At 41.3% G+C, this 27,725-nt stretch overlaps 1 protein-coding gene across 3 annotated transcripts in view; it reads left to right on the forward strand.

Annotated features, from left to right (window-relative positions):
• The window catches only part of LOC112946783 (glypican-5-like), a 373,787-nt gene that overhangs the window by 133,833 nt on the left and 212,229 nt on the right, over positions 1-27,725 (forward strand). For all 3 annotated transcript variants that reach the window (XR_003249298.1, XM_026038723.1, XM_026038724.1), the window contains one exon: positions 10,820-10,940. Coding sequence is in view for 2 of the 3 variants with exons in the window: in XM_026038723.1 (XP_025894508.1) it covers positions 10,820-10,940 (121 nt within the window). In the remaining variant the exon portion in view is untranslated. The remainder of the gene's footprint in view (positions 1-10,819; positions 10,941-27,725) is intronic.

The following is a 27,725-nucleotide window of genomic DNA, read 5'->3' on the forward strand; positions in this document are numbered from 1 at the left end:
TTGAAGCATCAGAAGTTTGACTGTTGCCAGAGGCAGCAGCTAAACGTGTTGCTGAGCTGATCTTCCCTGGCAATTCCAGGGTGCCTACTGTAGTTGGGAAAAATTATGAGTGAGATGGATTGGAGCTGCTGGAAACTAACCCTGTAAAGCTGCAAGAATATTTTAAGTAGCTCATCCCTCCCTGCAAAGCAAACCACTTTGTGGGTAAAGGGTTGTTGTGGTTCTGTGTTACTTGGATCTAACTGTGCCATTGCATCTCCATCTTCCCTTGTATTTCAAGGCTAACTGAACAGATKTTAAGACATTCATAGAAAAGGCAATGCATTTTCTTCCTCTTTGTAAAAACAAAATTCTGGGGCAGTTTATGGCACACTGGGGTCTAATTATCATCAAATAATGAGGATGCCAGTTAAAACGCTTCCTTTCCGCTTCCACAAGCCTACAGCTGTGCAGTCGGTCACTGCCTCTCACTGAAGATAGGGCATTTCTACTGCTGAGATCGGTCATTGAGAGCCCTGGCCCCTCTGCAGGGCTCCCTGGTCCCTGGCTCAGCAGCTGCCCTTGGCTGTGGCTGAAGCCCTGGCTGTGAGTCCTGGACCCGCTCGGGCAGCATCTGTCCCTTGTGGGCTGAAGCAGGAGGTGAAGAAAGGTGACACTTGGACACTTGATATATCAACTTTCTTGACCCMCACACACTGCACTCGCAGACTGTGGTCGCTATTCTGACTCTCTTGAAGGAAGCAGAGAGCTGGTTTTCAGCAAGGCAAGTGGAGACAGGTTGTATGAACAGAAGATATTTGCTGTGCAGTGAGAAAATGCCTACGTGGAGCAGGTACGGAAAACTAGCCACTGGCCAAGAGTGAGTGCAGCCTTCTGGCAGGTCCTAGTCCTGGTTATTAACATTTTGCCTTCATGGTAATTCAAGAGCCTTTGCTTGATTACTGCACTAATGGATTTTATGCCTCCCAACTGCTCACTGCTGAAGGCCTGGTGCCTACAAGCAATGCGCACGTGCAGCTTCAAGTCTGGAGTCATCCTCTGTGCCTTTTGCACTTCCAGGCAGAGTCGTTTTCATGGATAAGGTCTAAGGCTTCCAATCTACAGCCCAGGATGCTGGCATGGAAAGTGCTCCTGTGTGGAAAGCAGGTGGCTACACGAAGGGGAAAGAGAAACCGGTCTCTGCTTGTGGAGTGGATGAAGATGTGGCTGCACTGGTCAAGGAAATGCAGTATCCTCTGTCCACAGCTCCAGTTCAGGTTTTGGAGCCTTCCTCTTGATCTGTGTTTTGTGAACAGGGTAGACATCTGCACCCTGGTGGTGTCAACAATTGTTCGTCTTTCACAAATGATTCTTGGTCCTGTTTCCACAAGCTTCTGGGGTGACGACATTAAGCTATGAGGCTTTGATTGTCCAAACAAATCTGGACTGACTGAAGCTAATCATCTGATAACTTCTGATAGTTCTATGTCTTATCTTTTAGTGGGGGCCATATGTTGCTCTTTTCAAGATGCAAACTAATAAAAAAAATCAATTAAATGTTTTTTCCTCAAGCAATTTGCTGTGTTTGCAGCATTTGCCTGAGGGATGGCTGTCATTTGGGTTTCAGAAATGCTTCAAGAAATAGATTAGAGATTGTTATTGCTGAGCATAAGTGTCTACATGGAGGCTATTAATTTTTGATAATAATTTCTCTTGTGCCAAGGTAAGATTAACTAGAAGCTTGTAAGTGTATGTGAAACACTGCAGCCACTGTTGAGTATCTTGTACACCTCAGGAATTAGTGGACTTGGTTAGTCTGATTATTAGAACAAAACACCTGGGGAAGAATTCACTTTTCACCAAATTGATTTAGAATTTTTTCATTCTTTTTTCTACTGAGGAAAAGGTGATTCATCCCAAAACGTAAGCCATAAATAACCTGGGCACACACACACATACACACAATCCCCTTTGTGATTAATTTTAAACTCTTTAAAAATCTTTGCTTATTAATCTTTAAAAATGCAATTGCAAAGCAGAAGATCAAAGTGTTCAATAAATGTCTACAGCAAGTATTTTGGTATTTCTAACAGGAAAAGTGAAGTTTCAAGCGAGCATAATATAACAGCATTTGATTTACTGCTTTCCTTACTGGTTGCATTGGTAAAAATATTATTGTGGGCTCATTGAAATTGCTGGACATGGTTTCTTCTTTCCTTTGTGCCACTTKCTGTATACCATGTAACTCTGCAGGTCGGTGGCTCTGTGCATATGTTATTTCTCTTTCCCTTGCAAATTAGGACTGGACAGATTCAGATGTGATTTCATGTTGAAGTTTTAGGAGAAGGCCTTTGGCTAGGCCATCACCAACTTTTGCCATCACCAACTTGGGAGACTCTCCATCTTCAGCTGCTGTCAGCAGAGAGCATTGCCAGGCCCTCGTGCAGGGTAGCATTAGTAGCTGAGATTTTTTCCAGCCACACATTCTTGAGATCTGAATACTTAGTGTGCATATCATGCTCCTTGCTGTAAGTTTTCCAGCTGCCTTAAATTCTGTGTGATCCAAAGCATATTACAAGCTCTGAAAAAGCTTTGGAGGGTTTTCCTTCTGACCCTAGTACTGCAGCTTTATTTCACAAACCAAGAGCATCCTAAAAGATGGGAGAAGAAGTTGGGGGGAAGTAGAACTGCGCTATGCAAGCCCTCCCAGCTGCTGAAAGGTTCCAGTTGTTGCAGGAGAGAAGGAAGGGTGTCGCTTGTGCCCGGCCCCACGGACCCATTTGTGTAGGTTTTCACAAAGCAGCGAGTGATGGAAATGCTCCATTGGAGAAGCTTTGGAGCTCATGACCTCGGAGTGAAGTTGCCTGTCACCAGCTGCTTTGTGCTGGTCTTGCTATTTTTGTTTGAAACAGAAATCAAGTATCCAACAGTGATAGCTGTATAGACTTGCCTTTTTCTTTTTTTTTTTTGCATACTGGAAACGAGCTCTAGCATTTGTTTGCAGGCTGTTTTCAGTGACTAATGCCTGCTCCATTTGCCATCAGATCGTCACAGCCAGAGCAGAGCCAAACCCACCCTATCTCTTTGTGCAGTGTTCTTCAGGATACCTCAAAGAGCAATGATGCTATAGACAACTGAAGCCTATTCAGATCCCATTGTATACGCTGAAATGTCACATGCTTACATGCTTTTTTTTTAATTGTTACGTCATTTATTCTTCCATCTATTATTTGCTTTTTCCTTTATCCTTTCCATTAATCATCATAATATTTTTAGCACATAGATAAYAAGTGGCGCTTTGTAGCTGATGACTGTACCACAACAAACTGCCTGTGATTCTCTCATTCCTTTGTCTTGTGTTCAGAATGACTTTGGTTCTCTGTGTCCTATAGTATCGTACGCATCTTTTTTTTAATATATATATATATAGTATGTAAAATATATATAAAATATATTTTTTCCTGTTCTTTTTTTCCCTTTTTTTGATGTTTTTAAGGAGGAAATTGGACCCAGTCCTATGTGGGGAGGTTTTGTTTGGTTTTGTGTTTCCTTTTGCTCATTTTTTTGTTTTTTGGCTTTGATATTTGTAGATATTTCCTCATGGCCAAGCATAGGCAGGTCCGCATTTCTCCTGCTGCATGTGCCGCCTCCAGCGTGGGAAATGTGCAGGAGCCCTCAGCAGCTCAAGAACCGCTCACAAAAACCTCTGTCCAGGGCAGCAGCTGGCTCTGAGAAGAGAGCTCTGGCTCTGCTTGGCCCGAAGCAACAAGTTGAGGCCATCAGCTGCCATTTTACAGAACATCGTCACCCACAAACTCTGAAGTGCTTTATATTACACCTTAAATGCATGCAAAATAATGTGGTTACCTTCAAGATCTGAGGCATTTTCTATCATGCCTTAAATGTGCAGGAAAAAAAAAATAACATGCAGCTTAATAGGTGCAGACTTTTGCCTTACTATGAGAAGTGCTTATGCTGTGCAATTAAAGGCTTTTCAGGGAGCATTCATCAAAGAGCACCTTGCTGGATATTCCAGCARGCTAGTGAGGAGTCAGCCCTGGGCTTGCCAGCCACAGACATGTCCTGACCTGTTAACACCTCCTCAGCCTGGGGCTGGGAGGAGAGAGTTGGAGAATTCAGCTCACTTCTGCAAGGCACGCAGAGAATCCAGGAGGTCCAAAAAAGCAGCAACTACCTGTCCCCAGTGACAGGTATTGCAGCAGATTCGTTGGTAGCAGGCTGGTATCTCGTGTGCCTGTTATCTCAGAGGCTGGAAGGAAGCACCTGTGTGTTCCCAGTGGGCGCATGGATCAAGGGAGCTCAGCATTCAGTTCCTTGGTTATTAGCATCTCCCGGCTGTGAGCATAAGGTTTGGCTAAATGCTCAAGAGGAACCAGATGGAATTAGGCCCTTTCAGGATCTCTGCTTTAGCCTTTGTATCTTTCTTCTCTATATGTGAGTTGAGGGTGGTAGCACTTCCTTATTAAATAAATTTTTTTAACAATATCTTTATGGAAAAAAAGTCAGGTGATACTTGGACATTATGTAGATAAGGGCTGCGTGAATCCGTGTAATCATTGTGACTTTGTATGCTGGCTTGAGTACCTGTTAGTTGCTCTCTTGAATTTAGTCTTGCTAAGATTATCTTTTTTCTGTATTATTTTATTCAGTCTGTTTACTTACTGGCTTCCRGATATGTACGTGTTCCAGCCCCGAAAAGTGGGTACATAGGCACATAATTCTGTGCATAGATATGTACACGCATTGGGAAGGTGACTTTAGTTTACCTACTATTGTTGGTTTATGTGATCTGCTTTGTATTCATTTATTTGGGGATTGTGCCTAGAGTACATCTATGTGTCTTAACAATAGATGTTAGAGCTCCCATGTGGATGAAAGACAAGGAAGTCTGTATCAGAAATCAAAATTCTCAGGAAAGATGGCACTAACTCTCAAATATTTAAGAAGTGATTACTCAGAAAGACTCCCTGCTTAATATCCTCCAGCTGAAAAGTGACGATCAAAAAGCAAATCCCGCTTGAGGCAGCTGGAGCTGCAGAAGCCTTTGTACCTCTTGTTTCAAGAGGAGGGTATTTGTTCAACAGCAGAGAGTAAGAAAGATTTCCTATCCCGACAGTTTGTCATAGGTGTTTTTTTCACACAGTATTTTGTGGAGTGTGTGTTTGTATTTAAATAATGGACTTTCTCCCTGATAATGTGATGCTTTATGTAATTAATTTATGTTTTCCAAACAAGTTGTTTGTCCCCTTATACTGTACTACTAGACTGAAATTTAGTTACGTATGAACTAGCAACGAAGCACAAATGCTGCCTACCTAAACTATTTCCAAACCATGAAGCTAGTGCTGAAAAAGTCTGTGTTCAAAACTCATTTCCTCAGATCCTAGTACAACAGAGGCTTTGGTGCTCCTGTAAGGAATTGCAGCACAAAGGGTGTCTGTTGGATAACTGTAGGGCAGCAAAGCTGCAGCAACGACAGGGGTGCAGAAGCTGGATGGCTGAGGACAACTCTTGGGGTGAGACTTGAGGCTGGATGCCTAGGGAGCTGTGGTTCCTCCCTTACTGCCAGCTGCTTGCTCATCTCCAGGTGCATTGTGGTGGCTTTGATGGAACTGACTGCTGAAGAAAGTGGCAGTTTTGACCTCTTATCATTTATGTCTTTTTATTACATTTTACCTTACTTTTAATGGGCCATAGCCAAGGTCTTCTTCCTGTGACTCATGTCCGTTCTTGTACAAATTAGAACATTCCCCATTTTTTACTCCTAAAAACTTCAGTGCTGGGATCATGGGATATCCTTTTGCATACTCTTGGTCATCTGTTAAGCCTAGTTTTTAAGTAATAGCTGTCTGGCATTCCATAAGAGGAGCTGGATCCTGACCTTCTTGCCCTGCCAGAACTTTTATCAACAAAATATTATGAGCACTTACTGGATTTCTGTGCTCTCTCTACTGCTATAAAGTTTGTTCCTAGCCTGCCTTTATTTTTTTCTGAGAGCTCACAGGCTCCCCTCGCCTGAGACGGTGTATTTCTTTTGTGCTCAGTCAGACCTATTTTCCACCAGTGTTGTCCATCTGTCAAGTTAAAAAGTCCGTCAACTGAATTTTGTCCTTCCTTTTCCCCAGCCCCCAGAGCTGCAGAGCCCCCCTCTCTGTCAGCGCCGGGCTCAGCTCTCTCCTGCTGTTTGTACTTGAAAAATGTATGCCCATGCTCTGAGAAAAAGGTGTCCCAGATTTGTTTTACTTTGTCCCCTAGGACATCCCACAGACGTTGCCTTGATAAGTGTGTGCTGCCTTGTTGTCCTCTCCTCTGTCCTGTGTCTCAATAATTCACTTGTGGGGAATGGACTTTGTGCTGCCAGTTCCTAGTTAGCTTATCAGCTTTGGGGTTTGTATCATTTTTAATGCTCATTATTTTCATTTCGGGTATAGAATTACCATTTAAGTGCCCTTCTGAGGTTATTCCACTTTAAACTGAAGAGTCTGCCTACGTGCTGTTATTTCAGGCAAATACATTCCTTCCCTTGACAGAATAAAGACTGTCCAATTAACTTTTACAAATTTCTTGGTGCTTTCCGTGTGCCTTGAAGGTAGTATTAACTTTTCATGTACCTAGGAAAAGAAAGTAGGCCATTTCACCTACAATCCCTAATAATTTTTTTACAACAGTTTTGAAGCATTTTACAAGTACTCTTTGAAGCTCAACTCAGTATATTTTCAGCATGTTTCTGGGGAGCAGATGAACACATTTGGTTTGTGGGTAAGATCTGTTGCATGTGCACTCAGTAGCTGAATTGCTTTTCCCTGTGACTCTTTGTGTGCAGTTTGATTCTCTTCATGGGGTGGCATCATCCAGTCATTTGAAACCCGGTAGCTTGCTCTTGAACCCACAGTCTTGAAATTGTCTTTAGATTTTAGTCTGTAAGAGTTTTTTTTTTTTTTTTTTTTTTTTTATCCCTATGGAAGCAGAGAAATAAATGCTATTTGGCTTTGGGAAATATTATCACATGAGCCAATTGGCAAACTGTATTTGTCTCATTGTTTCCTGTAACTATGAATAAACAAGATGATTTGGGAAATTCCTTATGAAAGCCATTGGAATAGCTCCGGCAGAGGCCGTGTTCACATTGTGTCAGTTCTGCATGCAGAACCTTCAGGGCAGCTGAACTCATCCTGTTCTCGGCTGGAATCTTCTTGTGGGATATTGGCAATAATTTCATCATTGCAGAATGAATTCTTTATATAGGTGTTTTTAGACTGATAAATCTTGGAGAGTATTTTCTAGTTATGTTCACTTGGTTATTTAGAAGGCATGGAATTTTTCTGTATGGAGAAAGAGTCTGGCTTTCCTGTGATATATCTGGATTTTGTGGAGCTCTACTCTGAATCCACTGGCTTCAGTAGAAGACTTCTGCTTTACATTGGTCTAAATCACATGCTTTTTCCTTTAATTACGAACAAACCAGCCCCAAAAGTAAATATGCATGTGCATACACACACCTGCATTTCAAGTTAGCCAAGAAGTCGTGGCTTCCTGCACACAAGTGTCTGTAAAAGGTGGATCTTTGCAGAACTCCACATGTGCGCTAGTAGTGTATTATTGAGGGATCCTGGTTTGTTAGAGATGACCTTGCTCTGCTACTTCGTGCAATTCTTGCTGTAGCTGTGCAAGTGGATGCCCAACTGATACCCCTTCTGTAAATGTGGAGTATATCCATTCAAACTAATGGAGCTAATTGCCAATTTAGACCTGTAAGCGGGAGGACAGAACTAGCCAGAACTCCAGATAAGGCAGTAGAGGGAATTGCTTGGAGAGGAAGCACAGTGCGTGCCTGTGTTGGTCGGTGTTCATGAGGGTGCTCTGAAGGTGCTTGGAGGAGTTCACCCCCTGACAGTATCAGCTTAAGGCCCGGCCTAGGGGCAGCTGAGGAAAAGAAGGATCCTGCTTTGGGTGACTTTTGCTTGTGAGGATTGTTTTACACGACAGTAATACTTCTGGCAAAAGACGCTTTGCTTCCCTGAAGGTATTCACTGAGTCACTTGTAAATATAATGAAGCAAGGCACGTAAGGCTGTTATATATTCTGCGTGTCTTTCTACTTCGTGAAGAAATGTGGGTAGAACAGCTAATTGGATCAAAGCTGGTAATCTTGATTAATTATTTCAAACACATTCTTCAGCCATATAGTTTTCTTGTCACTGCACACTTCTGTGTGCCTTGGATTGGAAGAGAATCATTTGTGATAGAGCCCTGTGGGTCAAAGTGTCACGTGTGCCAAGGGCTGCATCTAAAAATTACAAGAGAAACGTCCCAAAATGATGAATTTAGAGACCCATCAAGCTGGTGTAGATCAGCAGTGGATTCAGATAATTGAATTTCAGGCAAGCCATTCCAACCCCAGGGTCAGATTATGAATAAATATAAGACAAAACTCACCATCTGGTGAACTATGCCTAATGTAACTGAATTAATTGTTCAATGGATCTCAAAACCAGTTAAATAGCTTATCCATATTTCTTGTAGCTTCTTGCTAAGTGACACATTTGAAGCTCTTCCTTTCCTTCTGCTCCTCTAACCCTTTAACCTCTGAGTCATTTGGTGGTGGTGGGTGGTGTTGGCTATGAAATCGTGTTGAGTATCTTACTGGAATAAACAGGCTACTTCACATTTTTTTGAACCAAATAAGAGCTTACAGTGAATGACTGTCTTGAAAACATATGGGCCTGAAAATACATCATTCTAATTCATTACAGTTATTATTTGCATGGTGCTGTTTGCTTCCGGGTGGCTTTACAGGCAACATATATCTCAAGAATAGCTTCCTGCTTAAGACGTTAAACACAAAAATGAAGAAAGCAGAGCTGGATGTTAAAACCATTTTTGTACAGTCTACCTTTGTTTCAGTGATCTTATGTTTTTGTTGGTTATAGAATTAGCAGCTTACTTGTTTCAGACTGCTCTCACTTCAGCAGGCTGCTGGGCAGCTGTTAATCTCAGAGGGCCGAGAAAACATTTTTATAGATAGCCCAGTCTGCATTTTTTTTCCTGTAATTTTCTGAGGAGGAACTGGGGAGGGCTGTTTGCTGTTGCTTTTTTTACAGAATAGTTTATGTATTTGTCAAGGAAATAGGAAAAATCCATTTTTATAAATCTAGGAATAGATTAATATGACTCTTAAGAGTCAGTAGCCTTTCAGTCAGTAGAAGTTTGAATGTGCTGGTAGGTCTCAGGAAAACACTGGTGTTCTGGTCTTTGTTGATCACAGCAGAATTGTGCAGCCAGTGTCAACAAAAATGATGGAGAAATGCAAGACAGCTGTGAGATGTATATGTGTGTTTTCAAATAATTTCTTCAGTAATTTCTTCTCCATAGTTATCTAAGCAGGATCTGGCTAGCAAATCTGAAAAATCTCAGCAAGAGTACCTCTATTTTCATAGTTAGGGTGTATTACTCTATACTGACTCAACTCTGAAGATAGTAAGGTTGTAGGGCAAATAAAAATTGTGACAAGCAGCTGTATTGGGGGCAAATAAGAGAAAAAAATAGGACTAAAATGAATAGAATTGTGTTCAGGTGCAGCTCAGGGTCAGAACATGCTGGATTTGCAGGGCAGATTCTTCTGAAAGTTGCAGTGCACGTGGTGGAGCATACGGAGTTTGGTCCGGTTTGCTGCTCTCCTTAATCCCTGCCGCGAGCACATATGGCAGAGCTGCCTTCAGTCAGGAGAAATACAGACCATTAGCCACGGGATCAAAGCACTGGGGAGCTTAGTGGCTGTTAGTGGCACGACTTGGAGTAATACTACCCCAAGGGAAGCGGAGTAATGGAAATAGTCTCCCAGCTGGAGGTTGATCAATAATACTTGGCAATGCTGCCCAAAGAGCTTTGAACAGACACTTGTATCGAAAGTTGTCTCCTGTGGGCAAGAGGGGAGGAAATAGTGTGAAAACAGCACTCTGTTCCCCAGGCCTCTGTGGCTAAATATCATTGCTAGTTGGAACTATTGCTAATGCAGTTCCTCCACTTGTTTGCCTTTGAAATCTGAAATGCTTTGTTTTGTGTGTGGCTTTCAAAGTCCTGAGCTATCTAAAGAGGTATGTTTGGCTTTGAAGGAATCTGGTTCCATAATCTCTTTTCATATTACAAGCTAGAAAAAACATAGAATGTCAAATAGGATCTGATTTTATTTGAAAATAAGTGTTTAGATACAAATACATACTTTATCTATATTTATATAGAAAATAAAACGGGTGACTTCAGTTAAAATGCAGTCCAGTGTGTAAATAGCTTTTTATCCATTTGTATACCTGTGATGAGCTGAATTAGCTAAAATCTAAGTCTAATATAATTACCATTGTTCTTGCATGTATGAAATACATACTGTAACTACAGTGTGTATTTTCCAGTTCTCTGTCCTGTCTCCTCCCCTCTGTCACAGGAATTCACCCTTCAAGCCCACGCGAGCCTTTCTCAGCTCAGTTTTGCTACAGAAGCAATCTCTCTGAAAGAGAGATGCCAGCTACAGTGCCAGCAAGTAGCACCCAACCACACCATATTAAAATATGAATAAGCAGCAGCCATGTGTGGTTTCTGAAATCCATGTTGGTTCATGACTTGAATAGTTTGAAGTGCTGACCCTGCAAGAAACTGTGTGCTTGTATTCTGGTTTGGTGCATTTAAAGAACCATAAACATGAATTACAAATTACTATTTTTATTTACAGAATATTTGTTTGTTATAAGCTCTCTTTAATATGTCTCTTGATTCTGTATTGGGTATGTTTTGAGTCACTAATGTTTTGTTCTTGTTTTCTTTTTCAGCTATACCAACAGAGTTGTTACCAATGGATTGAAGGCACAACTTAATAACCCAGAATTGAAAGTCAGAGGACTTGACCCGCTCATCAGTAATTTAATTGATAAACTTCAACACTTTAATCGAGTAAGTAAGTTTTAGAGGTAAAAACATTTTATCGTAGATCTGATAACAGAGTTCAATATAAAAATATTTGTTGCTACTTCTTCTCCTAATGTATTTCCCAGGAATAAATATCCATTTAGGAGGTCTGCTATTAAGGGGCACTAAACACACTTCTGTACAACCTGGATTATGAATTCTAGTGAGACAAAATTATTTGTCTGGAAGTTGTTCTAATTCATAGTTGTTCTTTCATTGCTCTTGATTAGCTGTCTTACATGTAACATGGGAGATTCTCTAGCTCTACAAATAACATCAAGCTTATGACTAGAGTCAGTCAGTGTGAAAGCCTTTTGGACTCCCATGTTATTCTTGTGTTGGAGGAATTTACTCCTAGTTCTCGCTGCTTCCTGTGACATAAACAGATCCCCAGATTGAATGGGTCTCGAAGTGTGTGATAACTGAACCTTACACAGTGTTGAAGTCAGGACAAAGTGCTCAGAAATGAATTAACTGTGCACAGCTGAGAGCATTTCCTCAACAGACCTTGTTCTTAAGTCCTCCTTTCCAGAAAGGAAAGATAACGTACCAAGAAGCCTGTTAGAAACACGATCAGCCTATGTCTGCCTCTGTTGTCTATTTGTGCTCCATCAGATGCGCTGCAGGCCAAGCTGATCTGCATCTTTCAGAGCTAGGTGCCTGGTTCTGTAATAGCACTGCTCCAGCCCACCTCTCCTGGAGTTCTTAAGGTAATGCTATTAACAGAGATTGATTTTCATTTAAAGCAGGTGCGTTTTCTTGTCAACTTGAAACAATGTTTTCAGCAGTGTGTCAGATGTGTTTGCACATTAACCTATCTGTAATCAGTCACCTTTAAAGACTGGGGATAGAATATGAGGATAGAAATAGTCTTTAGGAAAAGGCCAAAAGATCCAAGTCCACAAGTGCAGGAGGAAAAGGCCCCTGTACAGCTAAAATGGCAGGAGGATTTGCTTAGTCAGGATGTGGGCAGTTATAACGACTGTAGCAGTGACTCAGAATCGTGGTTTGATCTCTTATTTGCACTTGCAAAAGTACAATCCTGCTCCACTTCTTGACAGCAACAGGTGGTTAATTCCTAATATAACCATTAATTAGCATTTTTGTTGAATCTATCCTGACTCTAATTTTCTGTGGGCTTCACTTTAGTGATCCTTTGTATCATCCTGTTCGATTTAACTTGCCATGGGGAATTACAATAGTCTTGTGCAGTACTTAATATTAGAGTGAAATAAACATTATGTGGTCAGATTGATGAAAAGGATAATTCATTATTTATCATCCTTTGCGTGTTATCAAGTAGGGTGTTAATTTACTTTATAAATATTAGATATATCTATCTGTGTAATACTCTTCTATAAACACTGACAGAAGGAAAGGGTTAGAAATAGATTAAATTAAAAGTAGCTGTGTATTGAACATACATACATTTTTCTTTGTGTCCTGTAGGAAAATAAAAATCTGAAGGGTCTCATTATAATGAACTGTTTACCTAGTTTCCTAAGTTATGTACTTTTAAAAAACTGCTTCAAAGAACACTTTTCAGTCAGTAGAATAAAATCTAATTCTTTCATAGCTCTTTGTATGAGACAGAAATGTTGCTTTCTGTTATTTCTAATTCTGCTTTAGGAGAGTATCATCCTTAAGTAAATGTAAGTCCCATCAGATAGAGGTGCTTAGAAATAATGGATTCCAAGGGTGAAGGATTAAACAGAATACTGATTATTGCCCTAAGATGGTTTGTTCTTAAGCACTTGGAATAATATAAATTCCTTTGATCATAATTTTAGTAAGATTTCTTCAGAGATCAAAGCATCAAAGAAGTTGCTAAATATCTAAGGCTTTTGCATACAACATCAAACATGTGTAGCTGTTTTTTGCTTCTTGAACTGTCATTTCAGTTGTAATGTTAATATACAAATAAAAGCTGACAATGAAAAGCTGATTAAATCAGGATTTTAAAGTGTGATATAGACTCTATAGAAGAAGAATTATACAGAATTGCATTACTCATTTTATAGACAAATTGATTTTTTTTATCAAGTTACTCTTTTTGTGTACATGATGTGTGAGGAGGAACTTAAGCAATTGTAATGTGTTACCTGTCTCCTTAAATATTTGGAATTTGCAATACCATTTGATGCAGCAGCATAGCCTTTTATGTACAAAAGCAATCGTAGAGATGCAGGAAACTTGAGCAGAGAGCAAAGGAATGACTAGAATATCCATCGTAGATGGCTGAATGTGTGTAGGCCTAGGGAACAGGTGTCACTTAAGTGATATTGCTTAATTGTATAGAAGAAAAGATAGGAGACGTAGGTACTGGGATTTTTAAAAGAAATAATATTTCCCTCTTTGAAAGGTAAACTATAGCCCTGCTGCATCTACTGAAAAAGGACCTGGCCCTGTTCGGCTTCCTGTCCTCTGATGGTGTTTTGCAAAGTTGCCCGCTTTGGAATAACGTGCCCCTGCATCACTTTGCTGGGGTTGTTGCTGGAGCTGACAGGCCTCAACACTTAAACTATCTGGATTCGTTTTCCTGAAAGATGCGCCTAAGCTCAGCACTTCCTAATCTTTTGTGTTGCTCCACAAAAYTTTGTGTCTTGTTGCCACCATTTCTCATAGCTGCTCTTTAACCTCCAATTTCTGGAGGTAACACGGGGAGATGGAGTAACATTGGAGCAGAGGGCTGTGAGCAAGAGGGGCTTGTCCCCAACCACGCAAAAGTAGCAGCAAACTATTTACATGGCTGGTTCTGCTGTGTAGTTCTGCGTCTGTCCTTACTGGGGAAGGAAAACCAGCAGCAGGAGAACATTAGAGACAAGTGACAATGCTTCCTCTATAACTTTACTGGCAGCTTTACATTTATATACTCAGAGAAATACAGTATAATAAGTATTATATAAGTTTAACTTGTCTTTTGTCAGCCTAAGTCTAATCTTGACAGAGTTTGAGAATACGGAGTTCTTTACTGTTGTCAATTAATGATGAATGATGAGTGGCTCAAATGCAAGATGAAAGTGCAGCGTCTTTATGCTTAAAATAAGAGCKATGCCAAAGCAAATCTTGGTGAATCTGGACCTATATATTTTTCCACTAAAGTTTCACTAAACGAAGAAATGCATTCAAATAAAATTCCTTTAAGAATTGTGTGTGTGTGAATGATGCTGTTGTAGCAAAGTTTCAAGCAACAGCACCGAGGTATGTATTATCAATAATACGAGTGAGCCAGAATTCAATCTTGAATGAGAATTGAGTTAGACAATAGAGAATAGTACAATAAATCGTTGATCTACTGCTTAATTTAAATGTATATATATGTTTTTTCAGACATTTATAAAATATATTACATTAGAAACTGTTTATGTGATATTTAAGTGGAGACAAGTTGGTATGATTTTCATCCAAAATTGTAGCTGACTTGGGCTGAGATTTGAAATATTCCATTCTTCATTTTATCCAGTAAAAACCTAGCAAAGAAGGTAATCATCTTAGAGTGCTGTTATATTACCCCAGCTTGGGACTCTGCCTATGACTGTGGCTACACTAAGGCTATGCTCTCGCGCGTGCTCTCTCTCTCTCTCTCTCGTGCGCACGCGCGCTCTCTCTCTCTCTCTCTCAGCTAGCCATACAGAATATGTGTAGTTTAGGGCATTGAATTTACTGCAGATGCACACACTAATATAAAAACACACACTTAAATTGGCTAAGTCCTAGCTGTGTGTTTGGTGCACTGGTAGTCCGTGCATTCTCAGTGCTTCTGGCTTTCAGGATGTGTTGCCTACAGAGTCGAGTCTACAGGTCCTTCTGTGATGGAAATTCCGTACAGAAATACAGGAGGTCTAAAGCTTTGTTGCCAAGAGCTTGTTGGCATAGTCTGTACAGATTCCACCCAAATAAAAAGCCCCAAGATTGATTTTTATCATATAAATAGAGAGCCTTGTTGCTACTGAATTGGTCCTCAGCAAAGCAGTGGCTGTTAATTGCCAAGTAGGGGACTGACTGGTCTGGGTGGTACTTCAGCTTGTTTGCACCTCAGCAACTGGCAGAAGGTTCCTCATCAAGGCAAGTGATTTTGTGGCTTACCTGGTCTGTGTTGAATTCAGGTACTGAAATTACGAGTTGTAAGAACCCTCCCCACTTTGTCTCCAAATAGACACAGTAGCACAGATGCAATATAAATCTGAATTTTGCAGTAGTCATTGTTCATCAGGAACTGCCAACAAGCAATGCATATACTTAGGGAAAATAAGGACAGAATTAAAGATATTGAAATTATTTTAAGTTCTTATAATCCCAGGAAAGAGCAAATGGACTGTTTGATTACTTTTTATCTCCTTCTATGCTGGATAATATTTATTAACCCCTCTTTTCAGATAAACTGTCATCTCAAATTGCTTCATCATTTATACAGGGTTGTTTTCTCATCCTACTTTTTAGTGTTCCTTCTTGCTGGATTCATGGGCTGTTTTTTTTCTCCCCTGCTAAGAATCAGACACCTCCTCTTTGCATCTAGATATATATGCTGAATGCTAAGCTCTGTGATAACTTACAATCTTCTTTTATAGTCCATATGCAATGAAACAACTCATCCCAAAGCTTGAAACAGTCAAGCTTGCTCAAAGACTGAGCTTAATCTTTCTTTTTTTCATTTCCCTATGTGGTTTTCAGATTCTTAAAGGTATATATGTACATATGTAATGTATGCTGTAAAAAATATTGGAGACATCAGATTTCATCATATCTGTGATTAAAGCAAGAAAAGTTACATAAATGCTGCCAGTCTTGGAAAAAATAAGCAAACAGAAATCTAATAACGATTTAGATCTGTCTTGTTTCTTTTAAAGGAGCTGGCATGTTTGTCATATGTACTTCTTAGCAAGAACTACATCTTTCAGCCAAGTGTTTTTCGCTTTTGTAGTATATATCTTGCATTGTTTTGTTAATCTGAGTTAAAGCATTTGGTGTGTACTGGGGGAGTCTTTGAAACCCAGAAACACCAACTCAACAAGAACCCCCTTGGCAAAGCAGCGCATACAGAAGTGCACGTAGTGTATGTGGCCGGCTGTAGTAATGGGGCTGCTTCTCCAGTGAAGCCTGTAGGTCCCGCACAACTGCACAGTGTTTAGTTGCTCAGTAGAAGCATTTATGTGTCAGGGCTTCCATTAGCAGGTGTAAAATTCACAAGAACTACTTGAATAGTGGCCTGGGGCATCTGAAGGCCATTAAAATTTTAGGCTGCTCTCAGCTTTCTGCAAACTGCTGGTGCTCTGTGATCAGTCCCTTGTGAATCTTCTGTGGCCACAGCCAGGCTGCTGGGGAGCACCCACGATGGGCACGCGGGGCAGGGAGCAGGGTGAGCTGCAGCCTTGCTGCTGCAGCCCTGGAGGGAGGAAATCGCACACGGATCCCTTTGCCCCAGCAGCTGGACAGGCAGCTGAAAATACCAGGTAACATTAACCTGGGCCCGGGAACTGCCCGCTCAAGGCCTGGCCGCCCTGGGGTGGCCTGGGCACGGGTGATGAGTTCTGTGTGTGCTCTGCTATCTCCTGTGATGTGCAAAGAAAAGGACTGTGGGAGCTAACCTTGGCTCTGCTCTGGCACTAAAAATCAGGTTAAAAAAAATAGATATTTGTTTGTGAATCAGAGTGCAAAAGCTTTTCTTCTGGCCAGCCCTACTGCAAAAACAGCACTGGAACCTTGTTTTCTGGAAAGAATATGTTAACATTATAGTTTATTGCTGCAACTCAAGGTGTTAGGTGTATGGTATCTGTGGCTGAAATCAGTATGCTCGCCTGAGGTCTGCAGGGTGGTTTTTTTTCTTTTTTTAATATAGGGACTTGAGATTTAATTTAATATTTATAATTAGAAATGAGAAATTATTTTTAATATTAAAAACAGCACAAAGGTTTTAATAGGGACAGAAATTATTTCAAATATTGGTTCAGGGAACAGAATTACAATGTTTTAAAATAAGACAGATCTGAGACTATGCAAATCCAACATATCTTATATGCTGGCAAATATATAATGCTAAAATGACCGTTTATTATTTATGCGTTGTGTCTCAGAGTATGCTGTGCTATTTGTCTTGTGAGCATTTTCAGAAATTATTTGCCCAGATGGGCCATTGTATGTGTTTTGTTTTGTTCATTATGGGAAATTCATCTAAATAAATCAAAATCACAGACTGAGTCACGGTAGTGACTTGAGCCAAGTAAGGGAGAGGGAGCAGCGAGCTACTGTTTCAAACCATGAGCCAAAATATTTCACATAAAGCAAATCATACTTTGAAAAGAGATGTCTTTAAAAAAAGGCTAGAGTCTGTCCTCAAGCTGGAGCGCCTGCCTCTGCTCGCAGCCCTTTAGATAAATCCATGTAGTTTGTTCTGTCAGCCTGTCATCTTTCTCTGATCCCTGTGGTAGTGCTAAGTGGTATTCATGTACTGAAAGGGTGATTATGGTATTTACTTTTGATCTAATTCCTCAAGTATGATAACATGCTTATTTTTGGAGGTGCTTTGGCAGTAGAATAGGAAAGAAAAATTTATGAGTGTGATCATTGTTGTATTTAAGTGTAGAGAAAAGGTCTTTAAATGACGGGTCATTAGCCAGAAGCACGGACAGGGTCATTTTCTTCTCCTCCCATTTGAGTATTAAAGCAAGAAGATGGGTAGAAAAAAGTGCTGTGAGATACCAAAGCTAAAGGCTACTCAGTGTCTGGATTTTGAGTTTGTTAAGTGTTTCTGTACTGGTGGTGCTGAAAAGTGGATTAAAATTGGTACAAGTGGAGTGTGCTTCCACTTCTCAGGAGCTGGTCCGAGTCATGGATAACACTCGCAGCTCACAAAATAGGGCTGCTTAGTGGATTCCTTTGTGACAGCATCATGTGAGGTAGCTCTCTGCTCAGTCAAGCAGCCTTTTAATGTGTCTCTGAACTGTAGCTGTAATGTGTGGAAAGGCGAAAAGCTCTGAATCACTTTGGTGCTGTTTGTTTTCTTGTGATCAGGCTTGTACTGCTTGGAGGAAGAATTCCCTTCAAGACAGGCGTGAGGAGAGGTTCGGCCAACTTCCTGGTGATCCTGTCTAGGCCTTAAAAATGAGAGCACAACAAGAAGCATCAGAGCTTGATCTGTACCCCTCTCTTACTTGTGTTCCTCACCTTACTCTTTAGGCTTTAGAAGGAAAGTCTGAATATTGCATAGAGGCAGGATCAGGAATAATCTTTTGCTTCTTTTGAGACAGACATTCAAACATAATTACTACAACCCAAAAGTATGAAGCAAAATAATTGTCATGTTTGAGGCAGATCTGTTMCTGCGCAATTGCGTTTCTTTTTTGTCAATTCAGGAATAAAAATAGTCTTAGCATAGAGCTCTTCTGCTTCTGTGGGTCGGGGTTTAGGCTTCTTCCTTCCTGGCATCGAGCCAGCTCTTGACTTCTTCCAGCAATCAAGTGTGGCTGTCCCTGCTTCCCTGGGGAAACACACAGTGTTACTGGGTTAATTCTGAGCAGCTCAGGCCCTGCTTTCTCCTTTGCAGAAGCCTGATAATGTCGTTCACGTCCCTTGTCAGACTTCCCATGATAAGCTGCCAGTCAGATACTGAAAGCTGACCCCGCTACCTTTCTATTTTCTAACGCCGGCTGCAAAAGAAACCTCTGAGAGGGAGGGAAATCTCCTCATGTATAACTGTTTATGTTTTTTTTCTGCTTTTGTTGGAAGACTTGGAGATTTGCAAAAAATGTAAGTTCAACTGAWAGCGAAAGATTTAGTAGGAATTTTACAAACCCCACTGCGTTCTAATTTTCACCATCTGTTACTTTTATGAGCATAGGCTAGTCTTTAAATTTCTTGCTGTTTTTTACTGGTGTTTCTTACATATATTGAAACATTTTGTTGCTGAAGATCAACCTACTTGAAGTCCATTTTAAAATAATTAAATTAGGCATATTATTTAAAGACACCACGAAAGCTCTTCAGCTGAGTAGATGAGCTGATTTCACTGTACACCACACGGGCAGTGCAGTTTGCTCTGAACTCAATTCAGCCCTCTGCGGGTATGAGGCCAGCAGGTAGATAAGAGGAAAACATAGAAATAAGTAGGAATAGAAAGTCATCTTTGTGGCTTTAGGAGACCAGGGCATAGTTTCCCATAAAAAAAAAAAAAAATGTTCTGTTTGGATTAGTGTGAATGCTAAAAATTACACAAAAGTCAAAGTTCTGTCAAAAGATGGAACAGATGAAATGCACCAATGCTCAGTAAGGAAGCAAACTCCATGTAGCCAAAATAGAGGGGCTGAGTGCCCCACAGAGCGCTTAGGTTAAGGAATGTAATAGGTAATAGTCCCTTAAGGATTTAAGGGAATTAAGGATTTAAAAAAGAATACATGAGAAATTAGACTGTTTTTAGAAACATATATTTTATTTCTGGTTCCTCCTSCTCTCATCTCCTGTCAGGATATATGCAATGTATGCATCACACTGGAAAACTTGCCACAGAATCCCAGACAGGTCAGGTTGAAAGGAGCATTGGGCCCAACCTTCTCCTGAAAGCAGGCCCTTAACTTAGGCTCTTTTAGGCTCTGTAAAAGGAAGTCTTGACTATTTACAGTGATGGAAATTCCATCATTTCTCTGGTGCACCTTGCCTTATTGCTTGTTTATTTCTGTGAAAATAAGTTCACTTGGTCTTAAGTGCCTTGCTTTTTCCTGTTTAAAATGTGCAAGGTCCATTCTGAGTCCATAGACAATATGTCTTGAGCGCAGAAATACGCCCTTTGTACCTTTATACACCAAAATGTGTTCCAGTGAATAAAGCAAGAACATTTATATCGTAACTTCGTATCAAGATAGCAGAAAGCCCCGACTTCCCATAGGAAGACATGCAAAGGAAATGACAGCAAGTAAACTGCAAGTCTCCGTATCTTCCACCATGCAGATTCCTGTGCAGGTCTGGCCTCTGTGGGTTGCCAGCAGTGAGGCTGACAAGAGCAAATGGAAACTGCTGGTTTGGTGGCAGCGTGCTCATTTACAGAGCAGAATTTGCATACACTTATTGGCTGGAAGAAAATTTACTGCTGTGCATGTGATGCCAAGAAAAACCTTGGGTATTATGACTGGAAACCTTTTGCTAGTTAATATGCTTAAGAATAGCAATAAGATGTTTGTACGAGGCTGTTTGCTGTGGCTCTTGTGCATTTGCAAATGTACCCTACTCATGAGGATGGATGGGGCAGTCCCTGCCTCTTAGCTGTGATTTCATGGCTGAAAATGCCACTTAAGAGGTTTGAGCTCTATCTTCCTGAAAACATCCTGGCCCCTAGTTTCTATAGCCCTAAACAACCCAGGTTTTTGCAAGCTGATATGTCTTGCGTTGCAAATATGATATATTTACAATGCACTCTTTAGTGACACCTACCATCTATCCTGCTACTTGGAATTGTATGCATTTTAAATGGGATAATGCATTTATTTCACTTGCCTTTTTCATGCATCTGAAATGAACCTGTGACTCAGTGCAGTTATGTGGGAGTGGAACTCTTTGGGGCTGAATATTCCCAGTCCTGGATGGCATGGATGAACCCTTCATTATGCAGAACTATCATTGAGGAGAGTGCCAGTTCCCTCCAGAAATGGGCATCCTTGCTATTGCATTAACACTAATAGCAGAGTGAAAACTGAGAGAGAATGACTAAGAGCAATGCCACGTCACATATAGAAATTATATGCTTCTGTGACTGGTTTCTCAAGCTCACTTTGGAGTTGTACGAAGACCTGAGCCTTCACACTGGAAAAAAGTCATCCCATACTAGTCCCATAGATCTCATGCAAGTGCATCCTCATGGATGCGCGTGCTGCCCCTTTGGTAGCGCTGCTGCCGAACCCCTACCTAGAATCAGTATTTATGTATGTACCTAACTTTAAAGATGTAAATAATTCTATTGACTGCTCATGCTGCCTATAATTACTTGCATGTTTGAGTGAAGGCCATGCGCAAAAATAGATGCAGTGATGCTCCGAAGGACTAATGTAAGTCTTTGAGGTTAAATTCTTTGTGTAGTTGTTGGAGAAAAGGAGCCTCTCTCCTTCAGTGGGTCATTCAGAATCTCAACACCGAGGTTTTTGCTTTGAATCACCCTTTTCCATTGACTATCAAGGGAATCTAAGGAGGTCCTCAGTACAAGGCTAGCGTTAACCTTTGCCAATTCACTGTCTTATATTCCCCCAATTTTCTATTTAACAAAAACCAACATTCAGTGTGGCATTTAAACAAAAGGTCACTTAGCAGTTGGGTGCAGGTGTATGTAGAGATGCTTTTAATGCTTGTGTGCAGACCGTGGTCCTGCAGATGTTTTCCTGAATTCCAGGCTAATGGCAACATACAGTGCATCCCATATCCTAAAGAGAGACAGGGSTAGCAGGAAGAAGCTACAACCTGTCCTCATTCTTACACACTTTCCTATTTGGAAAATAGGTTTCTGATACGGCAGATACCTTAGATACCTGTGTACRACAGGCTTTTGTATAGTTACGAAAATAGGTGTAACAACTGATTGATACTGCTTCAAGCAGAAGTCTGATTGAGCATGGGTTTTTAATAGTGAGGAGCAAATAGCTTCAATGAAGGCTGCTGATAAGTAGTAAGTAGCGTGTCTGTAGTAGTATGTAGTGTTTTGAATGCTGCCATGTGTCCCAATAAATATCAACCTTGCAAATGTAATCAAAACATGCTCCATGTCATTGCAGTGCTCCCTGCCTTGTGTGCTCCTTTCCCTGTCTGTGAGAGGAGCCTCTCTCAACAGAGTTTTTCAAAATGACATGTGCATGGGAGTGAACTGGCAGACAAACAACGTAATTATTGGCTAATGTAATGACATATGACTTGTGCTGCACTGCGGTAGAAGGAAGCTGAGCTGTATTTGATGTGGCATTTGAAATAAGAGAATCTAATAATATGAAATGGGTTTCAGAACAGTAAATGGAAAGCTTTAGATTTCGTTTTTGTAGACTGTGTAATTGGGCCTGATGAAGTCCCGAGGGGAGGGCAGCGCGGCGGAGCGAGCTGCTGTCGCCCTGCACACCGCACTCGAACGCACCGGTTGGGCCAGTGCCTTGAAGCCAGCCCTCATAGCAAGGAGCTTCATTGCGTGAAGCTCTGGGGACGATTTGGAGTCATGCAGCATGAAATGCAAGTTATAGCCGAGATGTTTAAAATGAGACACATTAAGTATTAAAGTTCAAGGTTGGACTTCATTTACAGTGCTTATGAACCATATGAAGCAATATTATGCTTTCTCACTATACAGATTATTTCAATTATTGGTTAAAATATTTCTTTTTTTTTTTTTTTCCCATTCAGCTTTGTTAATCACTGCTAAGTACTTAGTATACTAAAAAATTATGTACCAGGTACCAGACATGTAATATATCTTTTGGCCGGGTAGTATGATGTACTAAGTAATAATCTGAACAAAATATAGTAAATGACTATTTAATTCTGAGACAGTCATAGCTATATATATTGAGTTTACTTTGAAAACTTGAGTAATTACTTTTTAAAATAAGAATGTTGTGTGTAACGCTCCTAAATGTAATGGTAAACATCAGAAAGCCACGGATGTAAACTCAGAATAAGAATTCAGTGGCAAAGGGAAGACGCACAGCAATTTCAAAAGTAAAAAATAAAACGAGTAAACACTAGAAAGTAAAACGTACGGCATGTAAAATATCATTTGTAATTTATTAATTATTAGAAAATGTGGTGATATTAGACGGTCCCTTTCAGCCCCATTTCTGTGGCCCATCCTACCTGTGCAGGAAGTTTCTGTTGCTGCCAGTTACTCCTCTTGCAGGAGCTCCTGGACACGTTATTACACAGAGCACTTGAGTTCCTGAGGAAGGTGCTTGGATGCAGAGCCCGCGGGAGCTTCCCTAGCTGCCTAAGAGGGGACCAAGGCTGCAGCAAGGCAGCATATCCTGCCTCTTAGGACTTGACACTCGGCAAAGTTTTATGTGCAGCTTTGGAGTTTCACTCATTTATTAAAGAATATGGTACAGTTTTTATATGTAGATGCTTTTTTTTTTTCCTTAGCTTGTGTACGGACAATCTTCAACGTGGCCTGTCAAGCTGCAGTTAAGCTCGTAGGCAGGAGGGTAGGCAGCTGCTGGGTTAGAGAGATCATATGATCAAAATGGAGGGAACAGCGAGAGAACAGCAACATCATTTTACTGCAGTCCAAAATTGAAGGAACTCCTAGTCTGTGGAGTTTCTTTTTTTCCTAGAGAAGGTGTAACCACTCTTCATCTGTGGCAGACTGGAGAGTGGTCTCTAGAGAATATCAGGTCTGGTCTGCATAAATGTGATTCTCTGTGTCCCTCAATGTCCCCAACATGATCTGGCAGCTGTGGAGGTTAAAAAAAAAAAAAAAAAATCACTGTGGCTGGATAACAGAAGATGAGAGAAGCCTTCAGAAAATTTGGTATGCTTTTTATCTCTTTCCTACTCTCTCCTCACATTTTTCTCCTAGCTCTTCCTGTCTCCCTCCCATCCTGCTTGTAAGTGAAAAATTTACATTTTGCCAGTGGTAATAGGGTGACAGGAGATGAGAGCAGCAAAAGCCCTGTCACGCATTTGTGTAGGTGTGGGTGAGCGTGCAGACGTGATTCTCCTTAGAAGACTTGAGTGAGATAAAGCGCAGCCTGTGGAGGACGCAGTTTGGTGCTATGGTCCTTCCTTGCCAGCCCCAGGAGTCAGGTCAATCTCTGCATCCTGCTGTTTCACAGCATCTCTGTTCCTACTGTTGCAGCCGTTCACACTGGTCAATAGTACGAGTTCAGATGAGCTGAAACCTTAGGGTCTGTCAGGTGAAATGCAACAGCAAGGAAATCCAGCAATATCACACTTAGTCTCTGGCTTCTACCGAGGATTCAGATTAAATCCTGCCAACAACAGCTATGACTCTGTGACAGTTACGTTACTGCAGTTAAATCAGGCAAATTTCTTTCACCACCCTGTTAGCCCTGTAAAGGAGGTGGCAAAAGGAAGTGTAAGGCAGGCTCTTGAAGGGTAAGATCGCACTGATTAAAGACCAAGAAATGTGGAGAATATTAACACTGGATTTTCACATTCAAGTTAAGGAATAATCAGAAAATAGCAATACCAGGCMCTGGGGGCTGGATAGTTAGGAATAAGGTTGGTTGTTTCACTCCAAACATACTCTTACTTCCTGCAAGTTCACAGCTGGCATGTCAGTCTTTCATTTTAAGATGCTGCTTTTTACATAAATTTATATGCTCCGTATGCAAACTTCTCAGTGGGACACAAATCAGATTCAATATCTACAACAACTTGAACATGCTTCCGTCTTACTTGCACTTTGGTAGCTTTCAGGAAGCGGTCAGCTTGAACCTGCTGTGTTGATCTGTATGTGCTTGTACCTATAGTTATGATCATTACTAGTTGTGGACAGGAGAATCAAGAGGCTGTTAGCAGCAGAATGCTTGCGCCACTGAGAACCCTTTCAGTAGGGGTGGTTAGCAGTGACTGTMGTGTTGCCCTGTCTTTTTCTTCCTCTGTCTCTAAGAGAAGAGTGTGGTGGCAGTCAAGAAAACATCTCCTCCTGTCCCTGCCTGCAGCTGCTCAGTTCCCAGCTGAAGAGCTCTGGAGAGCAGAGTCCCATCACAAAATCTACAGCCTGCTGCTCTTGCCTGTTTGATGCTTTGTCCCTAGAAGGCACCTTCTCTTCTCTACCCTGTCTTACGGTCATCTTCATGTCTAGATTGTAATGTCTTTCACTTCAAATTCCAGACAAGATGACTTCTCTGAAAGGTTTGCAAGCGTCCCTGTGTTTTGGGGCTGGCAGTAATTTTTGTAGCACTATTCTATTCTGCTACAATATCCTAGAGAGTTGCATCTAGTGATATTAACTGGATTCCTTCCTTGGCAAACTGCAATCTTATTGCAGTTGTTGTCTAAGGAAAGGGGCAAAACTTYTGTCAGTTCAGATGTTTGGATGAATACAAAGCTCTCTAAATTAAAACAAAGCTCCCTAAAATGCTCTGGGTGTCCCTGCTTGAGCAGGGGTCTTGGACTAGGTGGTCTCTAGAGGTCCCTTCCAACCTCCATTCTGTGATTCTGTGAAATTTAGTTTGTCCTGGGTGCACCATTGCAGAGGTACTAGACAGACTCCTGTGCAGTGGCAGCAGAAGAACGGGGCCTTGAACTCCCCCYCCACAAGTCTAGTAGAGAACTACTTTCCCCTTCTCATTAGGAGTAAAAGCTGTGGGCTGCCTTTTGCTTTGGGGAATAATAGCACTTGAATTAATTTACACACAGCCAAGTGTTCCACATGCCCCAGTGTGAATGCTGAGTACAACTGGCCTTATGGCCTTTTGGTAAGATGCACTGGCTATCTTTAGTCTGTATGTAGGAGTGTATATGCAGTTGTGTGCTCTGCAGTGCCAAGTTTCTAAAGACTTTATGACTTAATCGTTGCCTCAGTGAAAGGGTGGCTTTTACAGGCGTGCAGATGTAAATGGGATTTTGTGTCCTTGAGGTCTAGCTCTTTCAGGCCTATTAGAAGTTTTTAAGACACGTTTAATGTTTTGGATTCTTTCAATGAAAGTGATAAAGAGCACTACTCATTACTTACTTGCTCTTCTCTGTTGGTCTACCCTATTCAGTGTTCTTTTTGCAGTAAGATTGCGCCATTTAAATTCTTTTTTATGCAACATCCCTTGAGCTCTTCCCTCTCCAAAAATAAGAATCACGTGTCTAATTTTCTGTGGTATCTTTAAATAGGGGCAGTCTTGCAGCTCATTATTTTCTTTGAAGATGAAAGTTCCAAACCCGCTCTCCTCAGGTTTAAGGTTCTATCCTTAGGCAAATGAAGGGCTTTCAGACTAAAGGGTTACATGCATTTTTTTTCCCTTGACTCTTATCATTGCTGAAAATTTGGAATCACTCTGTTAAAAAAGTCCATTTTCTAAGTGCAATAGAGTTTCTTTGTATTCTCTTATTAACAAATGAAAAATCAGGGAAAATGATTGCTGCAGAAGTAACAGCAAAAGACCATTGATCAGAATGGAACTCCCACAGCAGACACACGGAGCAACAGCTCAGGTGTCTTCTAGTTTCCTCTACACATTGGGACGCAGGGCAGAGAAATGTTTGTGGTRGGGCTGCCATGGGCCTCCTTCTGCCTGCTGACAGATTTTGTAAGAAGTTTGTGCCCCAGAAGCGACTCAGAGGGCAGTTTTCTGCTCTGCAGGTCTGGCTTTCAGGGGCGTGGGTTAGAAATTGCCTGCTCAAGTAGCAGTGGTTATAGTTTAGGAAATAGTTCAATTCATTCTCTGGTGATGTGAAATCTCCCCCAAATTTTGAGCCCTGATAAGTTTAAGGAAACGGGTTTCTGGAGGGAGAGAACCAGCTCATGTCCCRATGACAGAAGGACTGCCGGGTGGGCTGTGTTTTGATATGCCAGAAAATCCACATGAAGGAGAGGAAGGAGGAAAGAGACTCAGAGCAGCCCAGCTGCAAAAAGCTTTGGTCCCATCTCATGCCTCATTACACAGCAGATAATCCAGCCACAAAACACAAAGCCACAGGAAATCAGGCCAAATTCTGCTTCCCGCAGACCTTCTCATGCCGTTTGTGCATGAGGGTTCAGTTTTGCTTTCCCTGTTCTACTCAGCAATTTGGTGAATATAAATGTAGATGCTTTCTTATTTTCCAGGCTAGGCATCAAGAATGGTTAAACTAAACTCCTCATTGTCAAAATTACAAGCAAGTAAATTCCACATGCCTGTGTGTACCCGTTCCAGCCACTGCTTTTGCAGTGTCTCCTAGGGGACTATAACGTGCTCTGTAGCCCACAACAGGGTAGACTTGTCCCTTGGTTGCTGCTTTTGCATAACCAACATAGCAATGAGTAAGCAGTGTTATTGGTTTTAAGAGCCTCACACAAAAGATTTTTTTAAGAGCAGAACGTGACAGTGTTTCTTGCCTAGTGCACAGTTTGTTCTACTGGTGTGAGCTTTTGCTCAAGTAACCGGTTCCTGAAGCTCCTTCGCTATCCAGGCAGGTTCCAGGGTGCAGTGGGAAGGAAAGGAGGGTTGCAACAAGGAAGATTGGGCTATGTCGGTCCCTGATTTCTGATTTTTGCAGAGGCTGGTTTAGAATTTGGCTAGTGCTTGGCAGCTCAGGGAAACCTTCACATGTGYGAGCGCACGTCGTTCCCTGACACTTAGTCCTGCTCCGAGCTGCGATSAGAACACAGAGCCCGGCTGCCTTCTGTGAACGGCGATGCTCACCATGTGGCAAGGGCAGGGAAGGTGAGAATGTCTAACCCCACATCTAAACGGGTGATCTGGAGTGCTTTGCCAGTCAAAAATAATGATTTGTGTCTGGAGTTTGTGTGCCTGGTTCCAGAAAATGTCTCACAATGTACCTCCTTCCTAAGTAACTGATACAAGATATCAGTGTCCGCTGCAATAAGTTTCACTGGAGGCTACGTGTACATGGGATGTTGCTTAATCATACGGTGTATGGAAAAACTCAGAATCCACAATGTCATGACGAGATTCTGCTGTACCATTTCTCTGAACACCCTTCTGACTACTAAAATAGAGACAGGGAACATAGGTGCCCCAGCTCCGAACCAAGCGTTGATACTTCAACCTGCATTTGGATTTAGAATTTTATTTCTTCACAAGAGAGTTGTTTTCAATCCCTTTGAAAGTCAGGAACACATACTGGATTAAAAAAAAAAAA

The sequence above is a fragment of the Nothoprocta perdicaria genome, unplaced genomic scaffold (genome assembly GCF_003342845.1).
Source record: "Nothoprocta perdicaria isolate Ctin4 unplaced genomic scaffold, notPer1 scaffold_217, whole genome shotgun sequence".
NCBI lineage: Eukaryota > Metazoa > Chordata > Aves > Tinamiformes > Tinamidae > Nothoprocta > Nothoprocta perdicaria.